This window comes from Mus caroli, unplaced genomic scaffold (genome assembly GCF_978045245.1).
Source record: "Mus caroli unplaced genomic scaffold, Mus_caroli_1 scaffold_7, whole genome shotgun sequence".
NCBI classification, from domain to species: Eukaryota; Metazoa; Chordata; class Mammalia; order Rodentia; family Muridae; genus Mus; species Mus caroli.
The window spans coordinates 63,711,537-63,731,781 of NW_028227262.1; the positions used below are offsets into that span (position 1 = coordinate 63,711,537).

At 42.1% G+C, this 20,245-nt stretch overlaps 1 protein-coding gene across 6 annotated transcripts in view; it reads right to left on the bottom strand.

Annotated features, from left to right (window-relative positions):
• The window catches only part of LOC110295677 (ALMS1 centrosome and basal body associated protein), a 108,773-nt gene extending 97,959 nt beyond the window's left edge, over positions 1–10,814 (bottom strand). For 4 of the 6 annotated variants that reach the window (XM_085840467.1, XM_085840466.1, XM_085840464.1 and 1 more), the window contains exon 1: positions 10,343–10,813. In XM_085840467.1, the coding sequence (XP_085696593.1) occupies positions 10,343–10,720 (378 nt within the window). In that variant the 5' untranslated portion in view covers positions 10,721–10,813. Of the gene's footprint in view, positions 1–10,342 lie in introns of all 6 variants that reach the window. The other 2 variants (XR_015047609.1, XM_085840468.1) reach the window with 2 other exon arrangements.
• Between the last annotated feature and the right edge of the window lie 9,431 nt (positions 10,815–20,245).

A 20,245-nucleotide genomic window follows, 5' to 3' on the forward strand; every position in this document is an offset into this window, starting at 1 on the left:
CTAGGCAGAATGCACACTTCACTCTGAGCAATAGTACAAGCTTCTCTGCCCCTAACAATCAGATCTGGACTGTTTTCTATTCAGGTATAATCCCAAAGGATCTGGACGGTAGAAAAGAGAGGCTGATCTGGCCTGAACTGGTTTGAGGTGCATGTACAGTAAGACAAACTTCATTGTTTCAGTGAATTCTGGGGGAAAGTTCCTATTTATAATATTACGTATGTATCATTGTACATGCATACTAATCAAATCAGATGCGCTATGAGAAGGGCCATGTCAACAGAAAAAAAAAAAATATGACCTTATCTATCTTATCAGCATTCATCTGAAAACCTTCACAAAACACCCATAAATAACTTAAAATCTTGTTAAATAAAAATCTTTTAGATTGAGCAGGTTATATTTAGGATATATATATATATATGCATGTGCATGGAACAATTAATGAAAAAAGAGACCATAAATTAAAATGGCCCAAGGAGGATATATGGGAGGGTTTGGGAGGAAGAAAGGAAATAGAGAAATTATATAATTATAGTCTCAAAAAGAAAAAATAAGCATACCAAAACATTGTACTTTATCTTTTTGTTTTTGTTTTTTAAGGCAGGATTTCTTTGTGTGGTCCTTGGTGTCCTAGAACTCACTCTGTAGACCAGCCTGAGCTGGAACTCAGAGATCCTCCTGACTCTGCCTCTAGAGTGCTGGGATTAAAGACATTCCCCACCATCAATCGCCCAGCACATTTTACTTAATCTTTTAAAGTTTGATACATTACATCCTTTAAACAAGATAACTTGAAAATTGATACAACATTTAGTGTGAGTCTCTCTTGAAACTTCCCCACAGGAGTCTTGGAGTATACTGTTTATAATGAACTCTGCTTCTCACTGATCTGTCCTAAAATCCTTTCTGTAGCCTAAGACTTCTGTTTCACCTGAGACCTGAATGTAGTACCTGGGAGGAGCTCCTTGAGCTGCTGAAATCAGCAATGCTGAAAAGCAACTCCTCTGTTGATTAAAAGGTAATATGAAAACTGCCTTTAAAAAAATTCATTTTTCTAAAAAATCCAAATTCACTTTATCAATTTCTATCTAGAAGCAAAACAGTGAATCTACTACAAATTAACAAGAGAAGTAGCAAAATTAGTGACTTTTATATGTAAATCTGAGTTTATAAGAAATTAAGAAAAATCAGGAGAGCTAAATAACAAACAAGACATTACGAATCAGAGTAGAAACTATTTAGGTATCTCAATGGATAGTGCTTGCCTAGTACACACAAAGCCCTGGGTTCAACCTCCAGCACCATATAAACACTAAAAGTGTGGTAATACAATCCTATAATCCTAGTACTTAGATGTGGTAACAGGAGAATCAGAAGTTCAAAGCCATCCTTGGCTAGTGAGTTTGAGGCTAGCCTGGACCCTGGACTACATGATACCTTTCCCTAAATAAATAAGGTGGTGTGATAACTCATCAGATAAAGATACTTTCACTTAGCATGATCAACACATTGTTCAATCCTGGTACCCACAACCACGTAATAGAAGGGAGCTGATTCCCATAAATTATCCTCTGACCACATAATAGAAGGGAGCTGATTCCCATAAATTATCCTCTGATCTCCACAAATAAAAGTGTGCATATGTGAAGGCACATATACACACACAAACACCCAAATGCAATAGATTAAATAAAAACAGGGACTGGAGAGTTGGCTTAGCTGTTGAGTGTTAGATACTCTTCCAAAAGACCTAAATTTAATTCCTAGCACCCATGGGCTGAAGGATGGTAACAATCAACTCTAACTCCATCTCCAAGAAATCCTACACATTCTTCGGACCTCCATGGTCACCTACACACACCTGCACATCTGTGCACACACGCAAACAAGTTTTTAAAGCTACTTTTTAAAACATGTCCAATAAGCTAAGGTAAACTAAAGTCAGCAAAATGTCAGAACAAATAAAAATAGCAACAGAGACAATGATTTCAAGTGACAAAGCCTAGAAGGTTAGACAGGTAGCTGAGTCAGTAAAGTACCTGCTTTATGATCACAAGGACCTGGGTTCAATTTCTATGAGCTACATTAAGAGGTGGTAGTAAGGGGCTGGTGAGATGGCTCAGTGGGTAAGAGCACCCGACTGCTCTTCCAAAGGTCCGGAGTTCAAATCCATGGCGGCTCACAACCATCTTTAACGAGATCTGACTCCCTCTTCTGGAGTGTCTGAAGACAGCGACAGTGTACTTACATATAATAAATAAATAAAATAAAAAGAGGTGGTAGTAACTGAAGAGAGTTGATCTCTGGCCTCCATGTATTTGCATACCTGCATGCACATATGCATGAATTATGTGTGTGTGTGTGTGTGTGTGTGTGTGTGTGTGTGTATATCTCACACAGGCACACACACAAATCAGTTATATTTCTGTATACAAGTAACTACCCAAAGAAGAAAAGTAACATAGATAGATAGATAGATAGATAGATAGATAGATAGATAGATCAACAGACAGTAATTCCATCACTTTGTCAGAGGGAGGACCTAAAGAGTTCAAGGCCAGTCTGGGCTATAGCAAGTTACAGACCCTAACACAGACACACACACAGACACACACACAGACACACACACAGACACACACACTTACACTCTCTCTCTCTCTCTCTCTCTCTCTCTCTCTCTCACACACACACACACACACACACACACACACACACACACAAAGTCAGTTCATAAATAAATACTTAAGGACAAATTAAGTCAAGAAGGTAAAAGACCTGTATCCCAAAGAGTCTAAAATTCTAATGAAAGAAATTGAAAAAAAAAATCCTTAGCCAGATATGGTAGCATACACCTTTAAATCCCAGGTAGAAGCCAGCCTGATCTATGTACGTATAGCTGAGTTTCAGATCAGCCAAGCCAAGCTATACAGTAAGACTGTGGGGGAGAGGAGAAGGGAGAAGTTGAGAAGGGATAAAGAAAAAAGGCATAAATAAACAGACAGCCAATGTTTGGAATTAGAAATAATTAATATTGTTAACATGTGCAAACTGCCCAAAGCAATATACAAATTCAGTACAATCTATCAAATTCCAATGGTATTCTTCACAAAAATTTAAAGCCAAAAAATCCCAACATTCATATGAAACTACAAAAGACCCAAAACAATCTTAAACAATTCTGAGAAAGAAAAAGCTATGTGTCCTATTTCTTGATTTCAACTACACAAGAAAATAAGTTAAGTTTTTAATTATAAAAACTGAAGTTTAAACTATAAAAACAAGAAAACAAAGAAAAAAGCTCTTTAATTCTAGTCTTGGCAATGCTTTTTTCTACACCACACTACAAGCTCAGAGTACAAACTGAAAAGACAGAACTCTTATCAGACTAAAAAGCTGCACAGCAGGCTGAAAAGATGGCTCAGAGGTTAAGAGCACTGCTCTTCCTGAGGTCCTGAGTTCAATTCCCAGCAACCACATGGTGGCTCACAACCATCTATAATGAAATTTGGTGCCTTCTTCCAGCCTGCATACATGCAGGCAGAATGCTGTATACATAATAAATCTTAAAAAAAAGGGGGGGGGAGGGGGGAGCAGGCGAGATGGCTCAGTGGGTAAGAGCACTTAACTGCTCTTCCAAAGGTCCTGAGTTCAAATCCCAGCAACCACACGGTGGCTCACAACCACTCCTAATGAGATCTGAAGCCCTCTTCTGGTGCATCTGAAGTCAGCTACAGTGTACTTATGTATAATAATAAATAAATCTTAAAAAAAGAAAAAGCTGCACAGCAAAGGAAACAACAAAATGATGCTCCAGGGTAGAGTACTTGCCTGACACACATGAGAGCTGTACTGGCTGGTTTTGTGTGTCTACTTGACACAATGCTAGAGTCAGCAGAGAGGAAGGGGCCTCAGCTGAGGAAATGCCTCCATGAGATCTGGTTGTAAGGCATTTTCTCAATTAGTGATCAGTGGGGTAGAGCCCAGCCCATTATGGGTGGTGCCATCCCTGGGCTGGTGCTGCTGGGTTCTGTAAGAAGTCAGGCTGAGTAAGCCATGGGGAGTGAGCCAGTAAGCAGCACTCCTTCCTGGCCTCTGCATCAGCTCCTTCCTCAAGGTTCCAACCTTGCTTAAGTTCCTATACTGACTTCTTTGGTGATGAACAGCAATGTGAAAGTGTAAGCTAAATAAAACCTTTTCTCCTCAACTTGCTTTTTAGTCATGGTGTTTTGTCACAGCAAAGAAACCATAACTAAGATAAAACCCTTAACTCTATCCAGCACAGGGGAGAAAGACAAAGGAACAAAGCAGCAGAGAGGAAGGAAGGGGATAGAAACAGAGGAGAAGAGGAAGAAAAAAGCACACTACAGAATGGGAGGAAATGCTTGCAATATTCTCAAACTACGGGTCTAATGTTAAACACATTAGCCAAAAATAAAGAAGGGGGCAAACGCCTTTAATCCCAGCACTAGATGGAAAAGGCAAGAGGATCTCTGTGAGCTCAAGATCAGTCTGGTCTACACAATGAGTTCCAGGACTCAGAGAACCTAAATAAATAGACAAGCAAGTAAATAAATAAATAATACATAGGGTCTAGAGAACTGGCTCTGTGGCTTAAAGCACTGGCTGCTCTTGCAGAGGACCGAGGTAGGGCTTGGTTCTCAGCACCCACATGGAGGCTCACAACCATAACTCCTGTTCCAAAGGCTCTAACACTTTCTTCCTACTTCACAGGCACCATGCATACAAGTGGTGCAGATGTATATTTACAGCAGCGAACATCATACACATTAAATAAATAAATCTAAAAATTGTATTTATATATATATATATACATATATGTGTGTGTATATATGTGTGTGTGTGTGTCATACCATTCAATAGGAGAAAAGCCATCTGACTATAAAAATGAAAAGGTCCCCAATAGTTTGCCTCATGCCTCCCTGCACTTGACTGATCTCAGCTTATCTTGGAAGCTAAGCAGGATTTGGACTACTTATTACATTAGATAAGAGATCCTTGGATACATGCAAAATCCTGGGTTTTTTAATTTAAAACCCAATATGAAACAGCCCAAATAAAAATTAAGCAAATGTTCTAAAGGGACATTTCTGAAAATTAATGTATGAATGATCAATAAAAACAAGAAAACAGGTTATAATCATTAGACACAAGAACTCTCCTACAATGCTAGCAAGAATGTAAAGTGGCACAGCCACACAGGAAACTATCTGGTGGACCCTTATAGGGCTAACTACAGAATTGCAAAATGCCCAGCAATTCCACTCCCAGATATATATTCAAGAGCAATGAACTCACATGTACACACAATAACATGTATGTGTATGTTTAGAGCAACAGCATTTTAACAGCCTAAGACATTAAAAAAAAAAGGAAAAAAGAAAGAACATTCCAAGAGCTGTTCCCTCAGATGAACACAGTGGCAAATCAAGACAAAAATGAAACACACAAAACTAGGAATAGGAAATGAAAATCACCACATAGATGCAAAAATTTTAAAAACTATGTAATATGGAATGGCTCAGCAGTTCAGAGCATTGACTGCTCTCCAAGAGGTCCTGAGTTTGATTCCCAGCAACCACACGATGGCTCACAACCACCTGTAATGGGATCTGATGCCCTCTTTTGGTGTGTCTGAAGACAGCTACAGTGTACTCAAATACATAAAATAAATAAATCTTTAAAAAAAAATTATATAGTACTCAATGCATTCTAATGAACTAGAGCTGTTGCTGAACTTTTTCTAAGAAAATCATAAATTATCAAAATTAACCTAAGAAACATGAGTCTATGTATAGAGACCACACCTGAGAGGAAATCTGGAAACACCATAGTTTTGTTTCTGGTGTCACTCAAACATTAGAGAAACATTTCCACACAAGTAAAAGGGTCTCCTGGACATAGGAAATATTCATTCCAGCACTGTTCATGCAAATAGAACACCACAGACAAAACTAAAGGCTCAGCCTATGTTTTCCTTCTGGGAAAAAAAAAATTGCTAGCAGAAGAGATGTTGAACACTAGATGGAAACTGGAGGATAAGAGTAAAGGGAGGAGAGGCCAACAGGAAACAATCAAAAATTTGTAAGCTGGGTTCATGACTCATTTAAAAGTTGGAGACCAAGAATTTCTAGGGCCACAACCCAAAACAATTCCCTTCCAAATGTAAGCTTCGAGGGGAGGTGTTTTAAATAATCTGAGCAGCAGGAAAACAAAAGAGCAGAGGCTCAGAATAACTCACTGAAATGAGTCTTTAACAAGATGTAGGGAGGAAAAGGGAAAGGAGCTGACTTCATTTATAAAGCCTGCTGACCTGAGTTCAATCTCAAAGAAAAGGGGAAAACTGAATACACACACACACACACACACACACACACACACACACACACACACACAGTCATGACTTTCACCTGCCCCTGCTCTGGTAGCAGGAGACAAGTAGATATTTGTGACTTGCTGGTGGGCCAGCCTAACCTTCCAATAAGCTCCAGTTTCAGTAGTAGATCCTGTCTTAAAAATTAAGGTAGAAGGTGTGGTGCCGCATACTTTCAATCCCAGCACTCTGGCGGCAGAGGCAGGTGGATCTCTATAAAGATCACTATGTAGACCAGCCTAGTCAAATTAAATAAATAAGGTGGGAAGCAATCCAAGTAGAAGTAAAACTTTGGCTTCAATATATACCTATACACACATGCATATGTGCACACAAACACTACACCACACACACACACACACACACACAACAAACATTGTTAGACAACAGATGGACAATGAACACATCTTTAAAACCTGGGCAGGTATAAGCAGTGCACACCTTTAATCTTGGGAGGCCTCTGAGTTCACATAGGGAGTTTCAGGACAGTCAGGACTACATAGTGAGACCCTGTTTCCAGAAAAAGAAAATAGAAAAAATGGGGGTAGGAGGGCTATAGCTCAGGGGCAGGTTTGCCTAAATGCATGAAGATCAAGATTGGAAACCCACAACTTCATAAAGCAAACAAACAAAAGGACAGCTGGCTACACTTTCATATATTCTCTAATGTAAATTACTGATGTAACCAGAACTGGGTATGATGACCACATGTTTATTCCAACACTTGGGAAGCAGAGGCAGTCAGATCTCAAGAGTCCAAAGACAGCCTAATCATAGCAAGCTCCAGGCCAGCCAGGACTACATAGTAAGATCCTGTCTCAAAAACAAAACAAAATTTCCAGGGAAGGAGAAAGACACCCCAAGCTCTAAGAAGCAGTATTTTTCTACTTCAATTAGACAGGTCACTGTAATACAGAAAAACAATTTTCTCGTATTAGGTATGGTAAGCGTTAAAGTGGGCTAATTTAAGAATTCCTCCACTAGACCTAAAGAAATAAATTTAAATATTCATGGCTATTAAAATAAGTCAGAAGAAAGTAAGGTAGGAAAGGTCTTCAAAAGTATAGCTTTCGTGGGTGGGGAGGGGGGTGGGGGGGAGGGTATGGGGGACTTTTGGGATAGCACTGGAAATGTAAATGAGGAAAATACCTAATAAAAAATACTTTTTAAAAAAAAAGTATAGCTTTCACTATGGTCTAGATGTAGATAACATATTACTTAAAATTTCTAGCCCAGACCACTTCTCTAATTTTCAAAACCAAATTCAATCTATCACCCACCCAGACAATTCATCACCTGCTCAAAGCCACCACAGATCCGGTCCATCTCAAAATCAGCACAAGCATTTACTCACTAACCTAATACCTGGACATTACCCTCCACATCCAATCCACTATGAAGTACCACGATTTTGCTTTCTAAACGTTAATGTTATTCTGGGAGGGGTGGTGTATGCCAAGTTATTCTAATCTCCGAGCAAGGCTATTTTGTTTTGGCCACAAAGCAGGCTAGGTTTCAAAGCAAAGGCCCTGCCTCCTTCAGAAAGATCTAGCTTAACAGGCCCTGGCTGCAGTCTGTCTCAGAACATACTGAAATCACTGTCTCCACTCTTTAATGAGCACACTAGACCATCAGAAATTTGACCCCCTGTGACTCATACCTGCAACTGCACAGATAATCAGTCATAAAAAACACAAAGAGAAAGAAAAGAAATGCACAAGGAGTGGCACCAGACAAGACCTAAGCAACCAGAGAGCAGCACCATGACACTTCAACAGTGCCAGAAAAGTTCCCCACTAAAGAACCTAAACTTTCTATTTCTGCCTTTTTGGCTTGTGAATTCATTCACAGCACCATGTCACCAGTCCATCAACCCTGTTTCTGGCATGACAAACATCTCGTGAAACAACCTATTTCTCTTATTCCCATCAATTTCCCCATTCTATGTAAACCAAGCTGGCCTGGAACTCAAAAGGCCCACCTGCCTTTGCCTATGACTCAGAGGTTCTCAACCTATGGCCTCTACCCATATAGAGGGGGCTGCATCTCCTGCATTTACATTAGGATTTATGACAGTAGCAAAATTACAGCTATGAAGTGATTTTATGGTTCAGGGTCACCACAACATGAGATAGAAAAGTGTCGCATTAGGAAGGTTGGGAACCATTGCTCTAAATGCTGGAATTAAAAAGTATATGACACCACACCCTCCTCACTTCCTTGTTCTCAAACCCTTTTTGCCTGACAGCATTGCCCGGGTCCTCTAATTAGTGTCCTTCACTTAGTCAGGCTGCTGGAATCCCCCTTGCTAACAGAGCTAACTACACTATTAATTTTCTTGCTGGAATACAAATCTGATCACAAACTTCTTTATTGACTTTCCAAAACTCCAGAGATAAAGCCTCAAAATGCCTGGCATAACACATAAAGCCTTATAGTCCAGACTCAACTCGCTGGCCTTCTTTTTCTTGAAAATGTCATGCTTTAAATGATGTGGTCCAGCAGTAAGTACAATGTTTGCCTAGCTTGCTTAAAAGCCGGGGTTCAATCCTAATCCTACAAAAAATCAAAAACAAATATAAAATGTGAAAAAGTCACACTCTTGCTAACCAACAGTGCCTTGCCTTATCTACGCTTTGTTTAACCCCTTGTTTACTAGCCTTGCAGTCTTCAAGGTAACTCCCCAACCTTCACTGACAAGTCCAGGTTACCTATTTCATGCATTCATTTTTTTTAATGCATGCATTTTTGTATATACCAGTTTTACTTATGAGATCATGTGAATTTTATCTGCCTCCCTCTTTAGAATGGGAATACTAGGAAGGCAGCAGTTTAGTTCACCATGATTTCCTTAGCATCAAGTACAAGGTAAACACTTAAAATATAAGCTGAATGAATTAACTACCCCCTAGCAAGCAAACATCATGTATTGCTTTTTGGCAATCACAGTCCATACTATCACTGTGATAATGGAACTGTTCTGCAATTGCTTTGTCCAATGTGACAGCCACTAAGCATGTCTAGTAAGCACTTTAGACATGTACAGGATCACTGAATTCCTAATTTTATTCCTCCCTCTTCACCAATACTAGGGCTTGAAAACTCAAGTCCTTGCACACACTAGGCAAGACCTCTCTACCACTTAAATACACCACCAGCCTTTCTAGTTTTACTTAAAACTAATTCGTATGTAAAGAGCCACACGTGAGCATACTGACCAACAACGCAGTTCCTGATAGTTAAAAAGCATTAATAGCACGGTTAGTTTCAAAATGATCTTGGCAGGACCTCTGTAAACTTGGCTCTTCCTCTATTTGGTCTTAACTTGGTGCTTTCTAACTTTCCAGACCAGAGCTGCCTCCCAAGCTGCTTTCATTCCAAGTTCCTGCCACTGGCTAGGAACCTATTAATTGCTACAAGTGCAGAGACACACAATGGGCGGGAAGACACACAAAAGCTCACGCAGAATACTTAACCAACAATAATTCCTAGTGGGGGTGGGGTGGGGTGGGGGGTGTTTCTTGCACTTCAATAAAACTAAGGTGCTAAATGCTAAACGTCTCTCCACCAGTTAGCTATTCCCTAGGCTCCCTCCCCAGCTCCCACCTCCTGCCAAAGAAGCCTTTCTAACTGCACGCTCTGGGAGTACCGGCTCCCAGCGCCATCTGTCTTATCTGCCCTACTTTAAAAACAAAAACAAAAGCAAAAAACGAATCCACTGAGAGGCGCAGGAACCACCAGAGCTGTCACTGTCAGGAAGAACCTAAGATTACAAAGAACCTGCCTGCCCCACAAGCAAGGTGTACGGTCCATAAGCGAGGCGACCCGCAGCGCGTAGGTCCCGAGATCCTGGACCCAGTTCAGTAGCTCAAGCATCTCTACAGGCGCTTGGGCCTCAGTCCCGCTCCTCCCCACAGCCCAGCTCCGGGCTACAGAGCCGCTTCTCACCTCAGTCTTGCCCAGATGCTCCACTGGGGTGTACCGGAGCCACGGGGACAGAGGCGGAGGCGGAGGCGTGGGAGGGGGCAGAGAGAAAGCACTGCCAGGACGGTCGGGGTGAGCCTGCAGCCAGGCTTTAGCCAGCTCGTCCTCCTCTTCGTCCGTGCTCTCCTGCCGCTGGGACTCGCAGTTAAAATCCAAGTCGGGCCCCGCCTCTTCGAACTCTTCCAGTCTCCCACTCTCCTCAGAGGTCAGGGCCTCCTCGGGCGCCGCCGCCGAGGCGTTCTCCACCTCTTTCTTCCCCTCCTCTTCCTCGCCCTCCTCCTCCTCTTCTTCTTCCTCCTCCTCCTCCAGCTCGTCAGGCCACGGCAGGTCCTCAGGCTCCATGTCGGCCTCGCGCTCCAGGCGCCTGTGGAAGAGGAAGAGAGGGGGAGGGGCGAGGAAGGGAGGGGAAGCGAGTTGACTGGCGGTTGCGGCTGCGCGCAGGCGCACCTGCCCTCACTGCCTCACGCGGGGCGGAGCTGAGAACCAGCCCGCGCGTTGCTAGGGACGCCCCGCGGGGAGCGCGGGAAAGCCGCAGAAGAGCGTCACTAGACCTGGCTCACAGTACCGTATGCTCACAATAAACCTAGTCCGGGCTTTGGGGACGCTAGGGGCCCTGCACAAGTCACCCGTGATTTTTTATCTCTTGCCCTAGAAGAAACCAATAATAATCACGTTCGCAAGTTACAAATTTTAAGGTTAGTGCCTTAAGTGGCAGTCTACCTAGTAGTAGTGAATCTAATGGGATGAGTGAATAGTTAAGAGAGAGAGGGAGAGACAGAGACAGAAAGGCAGAGAGAGGGAGAGACAGAGACAGAGAGAGAGGAGAGAGGGGAGAGAGGAGAGAGAGCTGGGATCTGACTTTACCACAAGCAACTGTGTGAGAAGCGCCTATAAAACGAGGTTAAAAAACCAACCCCGGGCTGGAGAGATGGCTCACGGAATTCAATTCCTGAGTTCAATTCCCAGCAACCACATGGTGGCTCACAACCATCTGTAATGGAGTCTGGTGCCCTCTTCTGGTGTCTCTGAAGAGAGCAATGGGAGTGTACTCATGCATAAAATAAGTAGCCAGAAGGTGGTGGCGCATGCCTTTAATCCCAGCATTTGGGAGGCAGAGACAGGCGGATTTCTGAGTTCGAGGCCAGCCAGGGCTACACAAAGAAACCCTGTCTTGAAAAAAAAAAAACCAGAAATATTAATAAATAAATAATAAAATAAATAAATCTTTAAAAAAAAAACGAAAAGAAAGAAACCACACACACACACATACCCTCAGGGCTGAAGAGATGGCTCCACCAGTAAGGCATCTACAGCACAAACCCAAGTTCGATTCCCAGAACTCATATAATAGTGGAAGGCGAGAACTAACTCCCCTAAATTGTCTTTACTGAGTGCACACACAATAGTATGAGGATAGCTGGACCAGGTAGTACATGGTGACATAGACAGACTGTCACACACACACACAAAGTCTTTAAAAGAGGGCAGACAGCACGGCTTAGCAGGTAAAAGCACATGACCCTCCATCGTGCCCAACAGGCTTCCAGCAGCAAAGCTGTACCTCCTAAACCAACTGTGAAACAAATCATTTCTAATTCAAACCATCACAGAGAGACGTTTGTCCATGTCTCCCCAGCAGAAGCCACAACACTGTGCCTAGTGTCTAGAACAGCCTCTGGCATTTAAGGAGCTGCTCAGTGAACACTGTCAAGAGAGAGGAACGGAGTACAGATTGAACTGACAGGCCAGGAGATGACAAATAGAATACTGGAGTCCTGGCTTCCCCCGGGATTCCTAAACTGTCTGCCTACTGGAGAACTCTTGTCTTCCTCTCCCAGCTAGCAACTCGGGGTCCTCAGCAGGCAGAGTGAAGTGCACCTCCAGGTGTTTGTGTGGGAGGAGGGAGGCTCACTGTAACTTTCAGCTGACACCAGGTGGCAAACCCTCATGTAGGATGAATCATTGCCACTAATGGCTAAAGAAATCCATTAACAGCTTCAAAAAATGATTATACGTAGCATATATAGAATAATCTATATGTATATGTATATAAGTGTGTGTATATCTGTGTGCTTGGGGAAATAGATGGGCAGATAAATACATACAAAAAAATATGATAAAGGACCAGAAAATTTAGGAAAACATAAAAGAAATATATAATAAACCAGTGAAGGGAAAATTAAGTATTCAGTAAGTTCCCATTTGCTCTCATTTCTGTGACTGTGATTAAATAACTAACAAAAAGGGTTTATTTTAGCTCACAGTCACACGCTATTTGCAGTCCATCACAACGGGAAAACGGAGACAACAGGTCACACCACATCCACAGCCAAGAACAGAGGAATTAACACATGTGCGCCTGCTTGCTTGTGAGAGATTGATTGTCTTAAAATAACTCACTGTCTGTATTTACTCCTTAGGCAGGGGGTCCAGAACTAGATAAAAGGAGAAAAACTGAACTGAGAACAATCAAGAAACATGCGTATATTCCTTTCTCTCTGCGCATGGCTGTGTGTGTGATGTGACTCACTGTGTTAAACACCAGAACTTTCCCACCCTGCTGGTCTGTGCCCTCAGACTGTGAGCCACAATAAGCCGTTCCTCCTTTAAGTTGCTCTTTGTCAGGATGTTTCATCCCAGCAACAGAAAAGTAACTGAGGCCAAGTCTCACTGAGCATGATGATCAATTCCAGATAGCCCACATTTTCAAGACCTTTTGTTTGGAACCCACTCTCAGGTATCCATATCTATTCCAGCAGGCTTGGTTTTTTTGTTTGTTTGTTTGTTTTGGGTTTTTTTCCGGTTATAAGTACTAGAAGTGACTAATCTGGTTAGCTTGCTTGCTTGCTTGCTTGCCGTAGGATCTCACTCTGTCGCCCAGGTTGTCTTGGAACTTTGTAGCTGATTTCGAACCTATTGAGATGATCCTTTCTTAACTTCTCTAGTACTAGAATGATAGGCATCAGCCACCATGCTTAGCTTCCTCTACTCATTTTAACTGAAAAGGAAATGCATTGGAAAGAAGCAATCTAGCTCACACACCTGGCAAAGCAGAACCTCCCAGATAAGTCACAGTCTTGAAAAATGGAACGAAGTGCTGTTTGAAGACTTAAGCATAGCTCAACTAAACCACGTTGTAGGAAACAGGATGAGATCACAAGAAGCATGAAGCTGCATGACTCAAAACAGACAATTACATAGCCACAATTTATAATCATCATGTAAGGAGCAACATAATAACCCAACACTCCTCATTTTTGCAACTGGACACAAACCATAGCATATCACTTTCACCCTGTTCATATCTACTTCATGTCTCAGCCTACATCACAGGGTCTTTGATCCGTTAGGTGACTCCAAACTATTTCTGAGGGGTCTTACCTTCATAAAGTGGCTGTCATCTTCCACTACATGATAGTGCTAGACAGGCCATTCTAACAGAACGCCCCAGAAAATCACCTGTGTTCCAGATCTATTCCTTGTAAAACACTTTTTTTTCAAATTCATTTATTAATGTGTATGAATGTTTCTCTGCATCTATATATGTGCACCACGTGTGTGCCTGGTACCTGAGGAGGCGAAAGGAGGGTGTGGAATCCCTTAGAACTGGAGTTACAGGTAGTATAAGCCACCAGGACCACTGCAAAAACAAGTACTCTTAACCCATAAGCAATGTCTCTCCAGATATAGTCTCTCCTCACTCCATTTTGTCATACTCTCTCTAGTTCCCTTGGTAATCCGAATCCATTTCCTTGACCAATTAGAAAGCCCCTTCTAAATTATTAAGTCAAGTGCATGAAAAGTAAACCATCAAGTATCAACTTCCCGTTCATATGAGCTCTTGTTGCATCCTTGTTGAAAACTAATTCTATCAATCCAGAGTCCCAGAGATAGAGAAATGTGGCAAAATTCAAAGACAATGAAGCAAACATTTTACATTGAAAATTAGCAACTGCTTTTACTCATTTGGTTCCCAGGTCTATGACTTCTGACTGTGGGGGAAATTTCACTATTCCTGAGATGGTAACATTTCAGAAGTGAGATGGTACCCACTTCCCTCCCCTAACTTCCCTGGTTAGCTCACATTTGGCTTAATAACAGTCTGAACAGCCTGAACGTTGATACCGGAAGCTCATGGTGAGGAAAGTCATAAAAAGATCTGCAATTTTTTTGTTTTGTTTTGTTTTTTTGTTTTTTTGAGACAGGGTTTCTCTGTGTAGCCTTGGCTGTCCTGGAACTCACTCTGTAGACCAGGCTGTCCTGGAACTCAGAAATCCGCCTGCCTCTGCCTCCAAAGTGCTGGGATTAAAGGCGGGCGCCACCACTGCCCGGTTAGACCTGCAATTTCTATAGGTTTCTTCTTTCTTAGTGTATTAGACAAAGTGAGAGGAGGTGTTATACAGAGATATACATGTGAAAGATAATAAGGAATTTGGATAAAAATTACATGGTTATGGAAGCTGAAAAGACCCACAACAGGCTGGAGACTCAGGGATCTTGGCCCAAGGAATCTTACATATAACTTTAAATCTGAGGCATAAGGACTCAAGGATCTGATGCAATCCCCAAACTGAGATTCAAGAGCAAGGCTATAAAAAATCTGGATTTCACAAACTCCCTGGTGGTGGTAGCACATGCCTTTAATCCCAGCATGCAGGAGGCAATAGATCTCTGAGTTCAAGGCCAGCCTGGTCTATAGAGGGAATTCCAGGATCACCATCACTACATAGAAAAAACCCTGTCTGGAAAAACAAACAACAAAAACAAACTAAGAATCTGGGCTTCACAAAGGACAGAGTTCTACCCAGGCCCCCAGCTGATTGGATGATGCCAGCCTACACAGAGAAAAGATCTGTCTCACACTGTCCACAAACCCACATGGTATTGTCTAGAAAGACTCCCTTAAACTCTGATGGTACTGCATGACTTTAATTCCAGCACTTTGAAGCAGAGGTAGGCAGATCTCTGAGAGTTCAAAGCCAGTCTGTTTTCTACATAGGAAGGTCTATGTCAACCATGTCTACATAGACTGTCTCAGAAAACAAACAAAAACTTCCTTTAGTTTATAACTGTAGTAGCAAAGGGAATTGCTACAGTACTTCCATTAAGCCCTTTCTGCCACAATAGACAATTTTAAGGTCAGGGAGCAATGTGTATTTTTCTGTCAGTAGCTGGATATCTCTAATTCAAGCATAGAACTCAAAAAACTAGGAAAATCATCACAGAATGTATTTGAAGAGCCATTGGACCACTGTGAAAAGAATGCCAAGGGGCTGGGGAAGTGGCTCAGTGAGTAAAGGGCTTGCCACACACATACACACCAAGACATGAGTTCGATTCTCCACATCCATGTATAAGCCAGGTGTGGTAGCAAGTCCCTGTAGTCCTGGTAGAGAGGAGACAGAAGCATCCCTGGGGCTCACTGGTCAGCCAGTCTAGCCAAGCTCCAAATTCAATGCAATATTGTCTCTCAAAAGAATCAGATAGAGAGGGTAGAGAAATGGCTCAGCAGTCAGAGCACTTCGTTGCTTTTGTAGAGGGTTTGCTTCCTAGCACCTACACAGTGGCTCATAATTACCTATAACTCCAGTTCCAGGGGATGTGACACCTTCCTTTGATCTCCATGGGCACCAGGCATGCACATTGTGCACATATGTACATGCAGGCAGAACATTCACACCCATACAAAACTAAATATAGGGGCTGGTGAGATGGTTCAGCAGGTAAGAACACTGACTGCTCTTCCGAAGGTCCTGAGTTCAAATCCCAGCAACCACATGGTGGCACACAACCACCCGTAATGAGATCTGACGCCCTCTTCTGGTGTGTCTGAAGTCAGCTACAGTGTAAGTATGTATAATAATAAATAAATCTTTTTAAAATATATATATAAATAAAAGAGAAAATAAGCCAACTGAGGAAGACACCTGATGTTGACCTCTGAACACTTGTACACACACACACACACACACACACACACACGCGCGCGCACACACACACACAGAGTGTCAACCCAAAAGTGATTGCCAAGCTCTCCTAAGTCCCACTCTATGATGTACCCTAGTGAACTCAGGTTCTGCAGGCAGATCGACTTTGGTTTAGAGCCAGATACAACTCCTGGGAGGTCTGCTTATTTCTCCTTTGCTAGGTTCCGTTACCATGGTGAGTAGATATGTGTCCCTTTGGGAAAGACAGAGTAAGAGTTTCTGGGTGGTTTTGAGTGGCATCAGGGTACCTGATCACTTTCTTTCAAAGTCCTGACTCGGAAATGGGAAAGAGAGGGAGAAGCCAGAATTTTTTGTTTTGTTATCAGAAATCAGAACTCTTCACGTACTTAAAAGGGCCTCCTCCTCCTTGTCTTCCTCTTTCTTTCTCTGGTTCTGATTTAAGTAGAACCTCAGTACATTGTCCTTTTGTCCCTCCATGCCTACAGGAACCACATTGAAGTTTTCTGAGTCTCAACTTTTTTGACTACCACTTCAGCCACAAACCCATCAGGTAGTCAGGCCCACCTTCTCCGTTGTTAAGAGCCACTTTGTGATCTCTGCTTCTTATGATATCATCAGCTCTACAGCAAACCCAAGTGGCACATTTCAATAGAAGAATACCATGAGTTCATATTTTTTTCCATTTCAATGTTTTTAGATTTATTTATTTTTATTCTATGTGTATGACTATCTTATATGTATGTCTGTGCACCGTGTATGCACCTGGTGCCTGAGGAAGTCAGAAGATGACATCTGATCTTTTGGGACTGGAATTACAGACATCTGTGACACACCATATATAGGTGCTGAGAGCCAAACCCAGGTCTCTGAAAGAACAGCGAGTGCCCTTAACTAATTCCATTTTTCTAAGCCCAGATAAAAGGAAGGTTCCCTGAACCTTCCCAGGTAAGTTTTTTAGGCAAGGAGTAAGGGATGCATACATACCGGATAGAGACAAGTTGCAGAACACTTGTCTCTGGCCTTCTCTGTTTCACACTGTGGTTTATTTCTGGTGTGTATTTTGACTTCTCAACTACATCTTGCATCAGCTACCTTTCCCACTACAACCAAGCAGCCATACCCTCTAAAATTAAATAAATTGAAGGCAGTCTAAAAGTGTGTTGCTGTCACTAGAGAGCTGGCTCAGCTGTTAAGAACATTTGTTGCTCTTGCAGAGAACCCAAGTTCAGTTCCTTGTACCCACTGTGAGCACTTCACGACCACCCATAACTCCAGGACACCAGTATTCACATACATTTACTCAGGCATACATACATACATACATACATACATACATATAAAATAAAATTATATAAATATATGTAAACTACTTTTATAAAAGCATGTTGCTAATTTTGGGGCCTCTATATCCACATATATTATCCATGTCTGTTAAAATAAATTAGCAAGAAAAAGAAAAACCTTGCACTTCATTTGCTAAATAGGATTTGACTTCATAATTGGCCCCCTGGGAGATGAGACAATTTGCTTCTACTTGAAGATTGTAATATAATGAGAGGAACTGAAGAGGCATGGCCTAAGGATTAGCATCCACTTGCCAGCAAACCATAGAGGAAAGGAAGAAAAGGGATTCCAACTACGCAAGAACAGTTAACATCAGATAGGGTGGGGTGGAGAGGGCTTTTGCTTACAAGAAAGAATCAGTGACATTTTAAGGTGTCCTCTGATATTAAATATATTGTTGCAGATTTAACCATACCTCTGATGAATAACCAACCTCACTGTATTAGTCAGGGTTCTCTAGAGTCACAGAACTTATAGATAGTCTCTATATAGTAAAGGAATTTATTGATGACTTACAGTCTGCAGTCCAATTCCCAACAATGGTTCAGTAGTAGCTGTGAATGGAAGTCCAAGGATCTAGCAGTTACTCAGTCCCACACTCCCTTCGAAAGCAGGTGAAGGAGCGAGAGCGAGACTCCCTTCTTCCAATGTCTTTATATGGTCTCCAGCAGCAGGTGTAGCCCAGATTAAAGGTGTGTTCCTTTAGATCAAGATCTCCATACCAAGATCTCCATTCCAAGATCCAGATCAAAAACTTCTATCTCCCAGCCTCCAGATTAGGGTCACTGGTGAGCCTTCCAATTCTGGATTGTAGTTCATTCCAAATATAGTCAAGTTGACAACCAGGAATAGCCACTACACTTACCTTCCCCTTTCATGAAATATTGTAGTCACAGCTGGTCTTGGTTATTTATTTTAGATTTTTTTCTTTCTGGCTCCACTCGCTCCGGCCATATTTATTTCATATATGTGGGTACACTGCCACTGTCTTCAAACACAGCAGAAGACGGAATCAGATGCCCATTACAGATAGTTGTGAGCCACCATGTGGTTGCTAGGAATTGAACTCAGGACCTCTGGAAGAGCAGTCGGTGCTCTTAACTGCTGAGCCATCTCTCCAACCCCCTTGATTATTTTAACCAACAGACTTTGTATGAGCATATATTCACAAAAATGTATTTAGTATAGAGCCCTGTCTTTTTTGTTTGTTAGTTGGTTGACTTATGTTTTGTTTTTAAGATAGAGTCTTATTATGTACTCCTGGCTGACTTGGAAATCACTATGTAGACCAGGCTGGTCTTCAAGTCACAGGTATCCACCTGTCTCTGGCTCCTGAGTGCAGGGACTAAGGCTTGCACAGTCACACCTAGCTAGCACAATCTTCTTTTTTTAGGATTTATTTTATTTTTATGTTCCTTTCCTGTGAATGTGTGTTTTAGCTTGCATGCATGTATGTGCATCATATGCACTCAGCAGCCTCAGAGACTAGAAGAGGGCATCAGGTCACCTAGGACTAGAATTTACAGGTGTTTTGAGCCTCGGTACGAGTGCTAGGAATTGAATACAGGTCCTCCACAAGAGCAGTAAGCACTTTTAACCGTTGAGTTATCTCTCAATCTCCTAGAATACCATCTTTTGTGGATGTGTGTGAGCCCACATACATGTAAACACGCATGTGGTGAGAATGGGTGTGATGTGTGTGTGTGTGCACATGCACACATGTGGTGAGGAAAAGTTGATCGAGGTGGTGTCATCTTCAACTGCTCTCCATCTTTTTGTGCTTTGTTTGGTTTTAGTTTGGTTTGCTTTATTAAGACAGGGATGCTCTGTGTGGCCTTAACTGTCCTGGTACTCAGAGATCCACCTGCTTCTCCTTCTAGAGTGCTGGGATTAAATGCATACACCACCCAACCTGGCTCTCCACCTTATTTAAGATGTGTGTGTGTGTGTGTGTGTGTGTGTGTGTGTGTGTGTGTGTGTGCATGCTAGTTAAAGTGGTCGAGGAAGCCAGAACAGAGTACTGAATCCTTTGGAGTTGGAGTTAACGTGATCATGAGCAGCTGAGAGGCAGACTCTGGTCCTCTGCAAGAGTAGAAAGCATTCTTAGCTGCTAAACCACCTCTCCAACCCCTTTATCTCATTTTTTTATTTATTCAGGGTCTGTCATTGAGCACCCTAATTTGGCTGGTCATCAAACCAAGGGATCCCCCAGTTTCCACCGCCCTTGTATCATTATTACAAACACATTCTGTTGCACTTGGCTCTTTACGTAGGTTCTAGGGGAACAAACTTAGGCCCTCTTGTGGGCACAGCAAACATTTCCCAGCCCTTAAAATTTTTGGAGAAACTTGGGATTACAGTGTAGCCAAGAGAAACACCTGTCTTTATGGAAGATCCTGCCCAAAACCCATAATGAATATCTTTGCTGACTCTATTAACAAAGGGAAGGCCAACACTAAAAAACATGGTTAAATTTAGCATAACCCAGAGGGATTTCCACATGTTATTAAAAGAGACAGTCCATATAGTGTCTTGGAGGGATTTCTTTAGAATGTTGATAAGGAAAGCAAGGTGA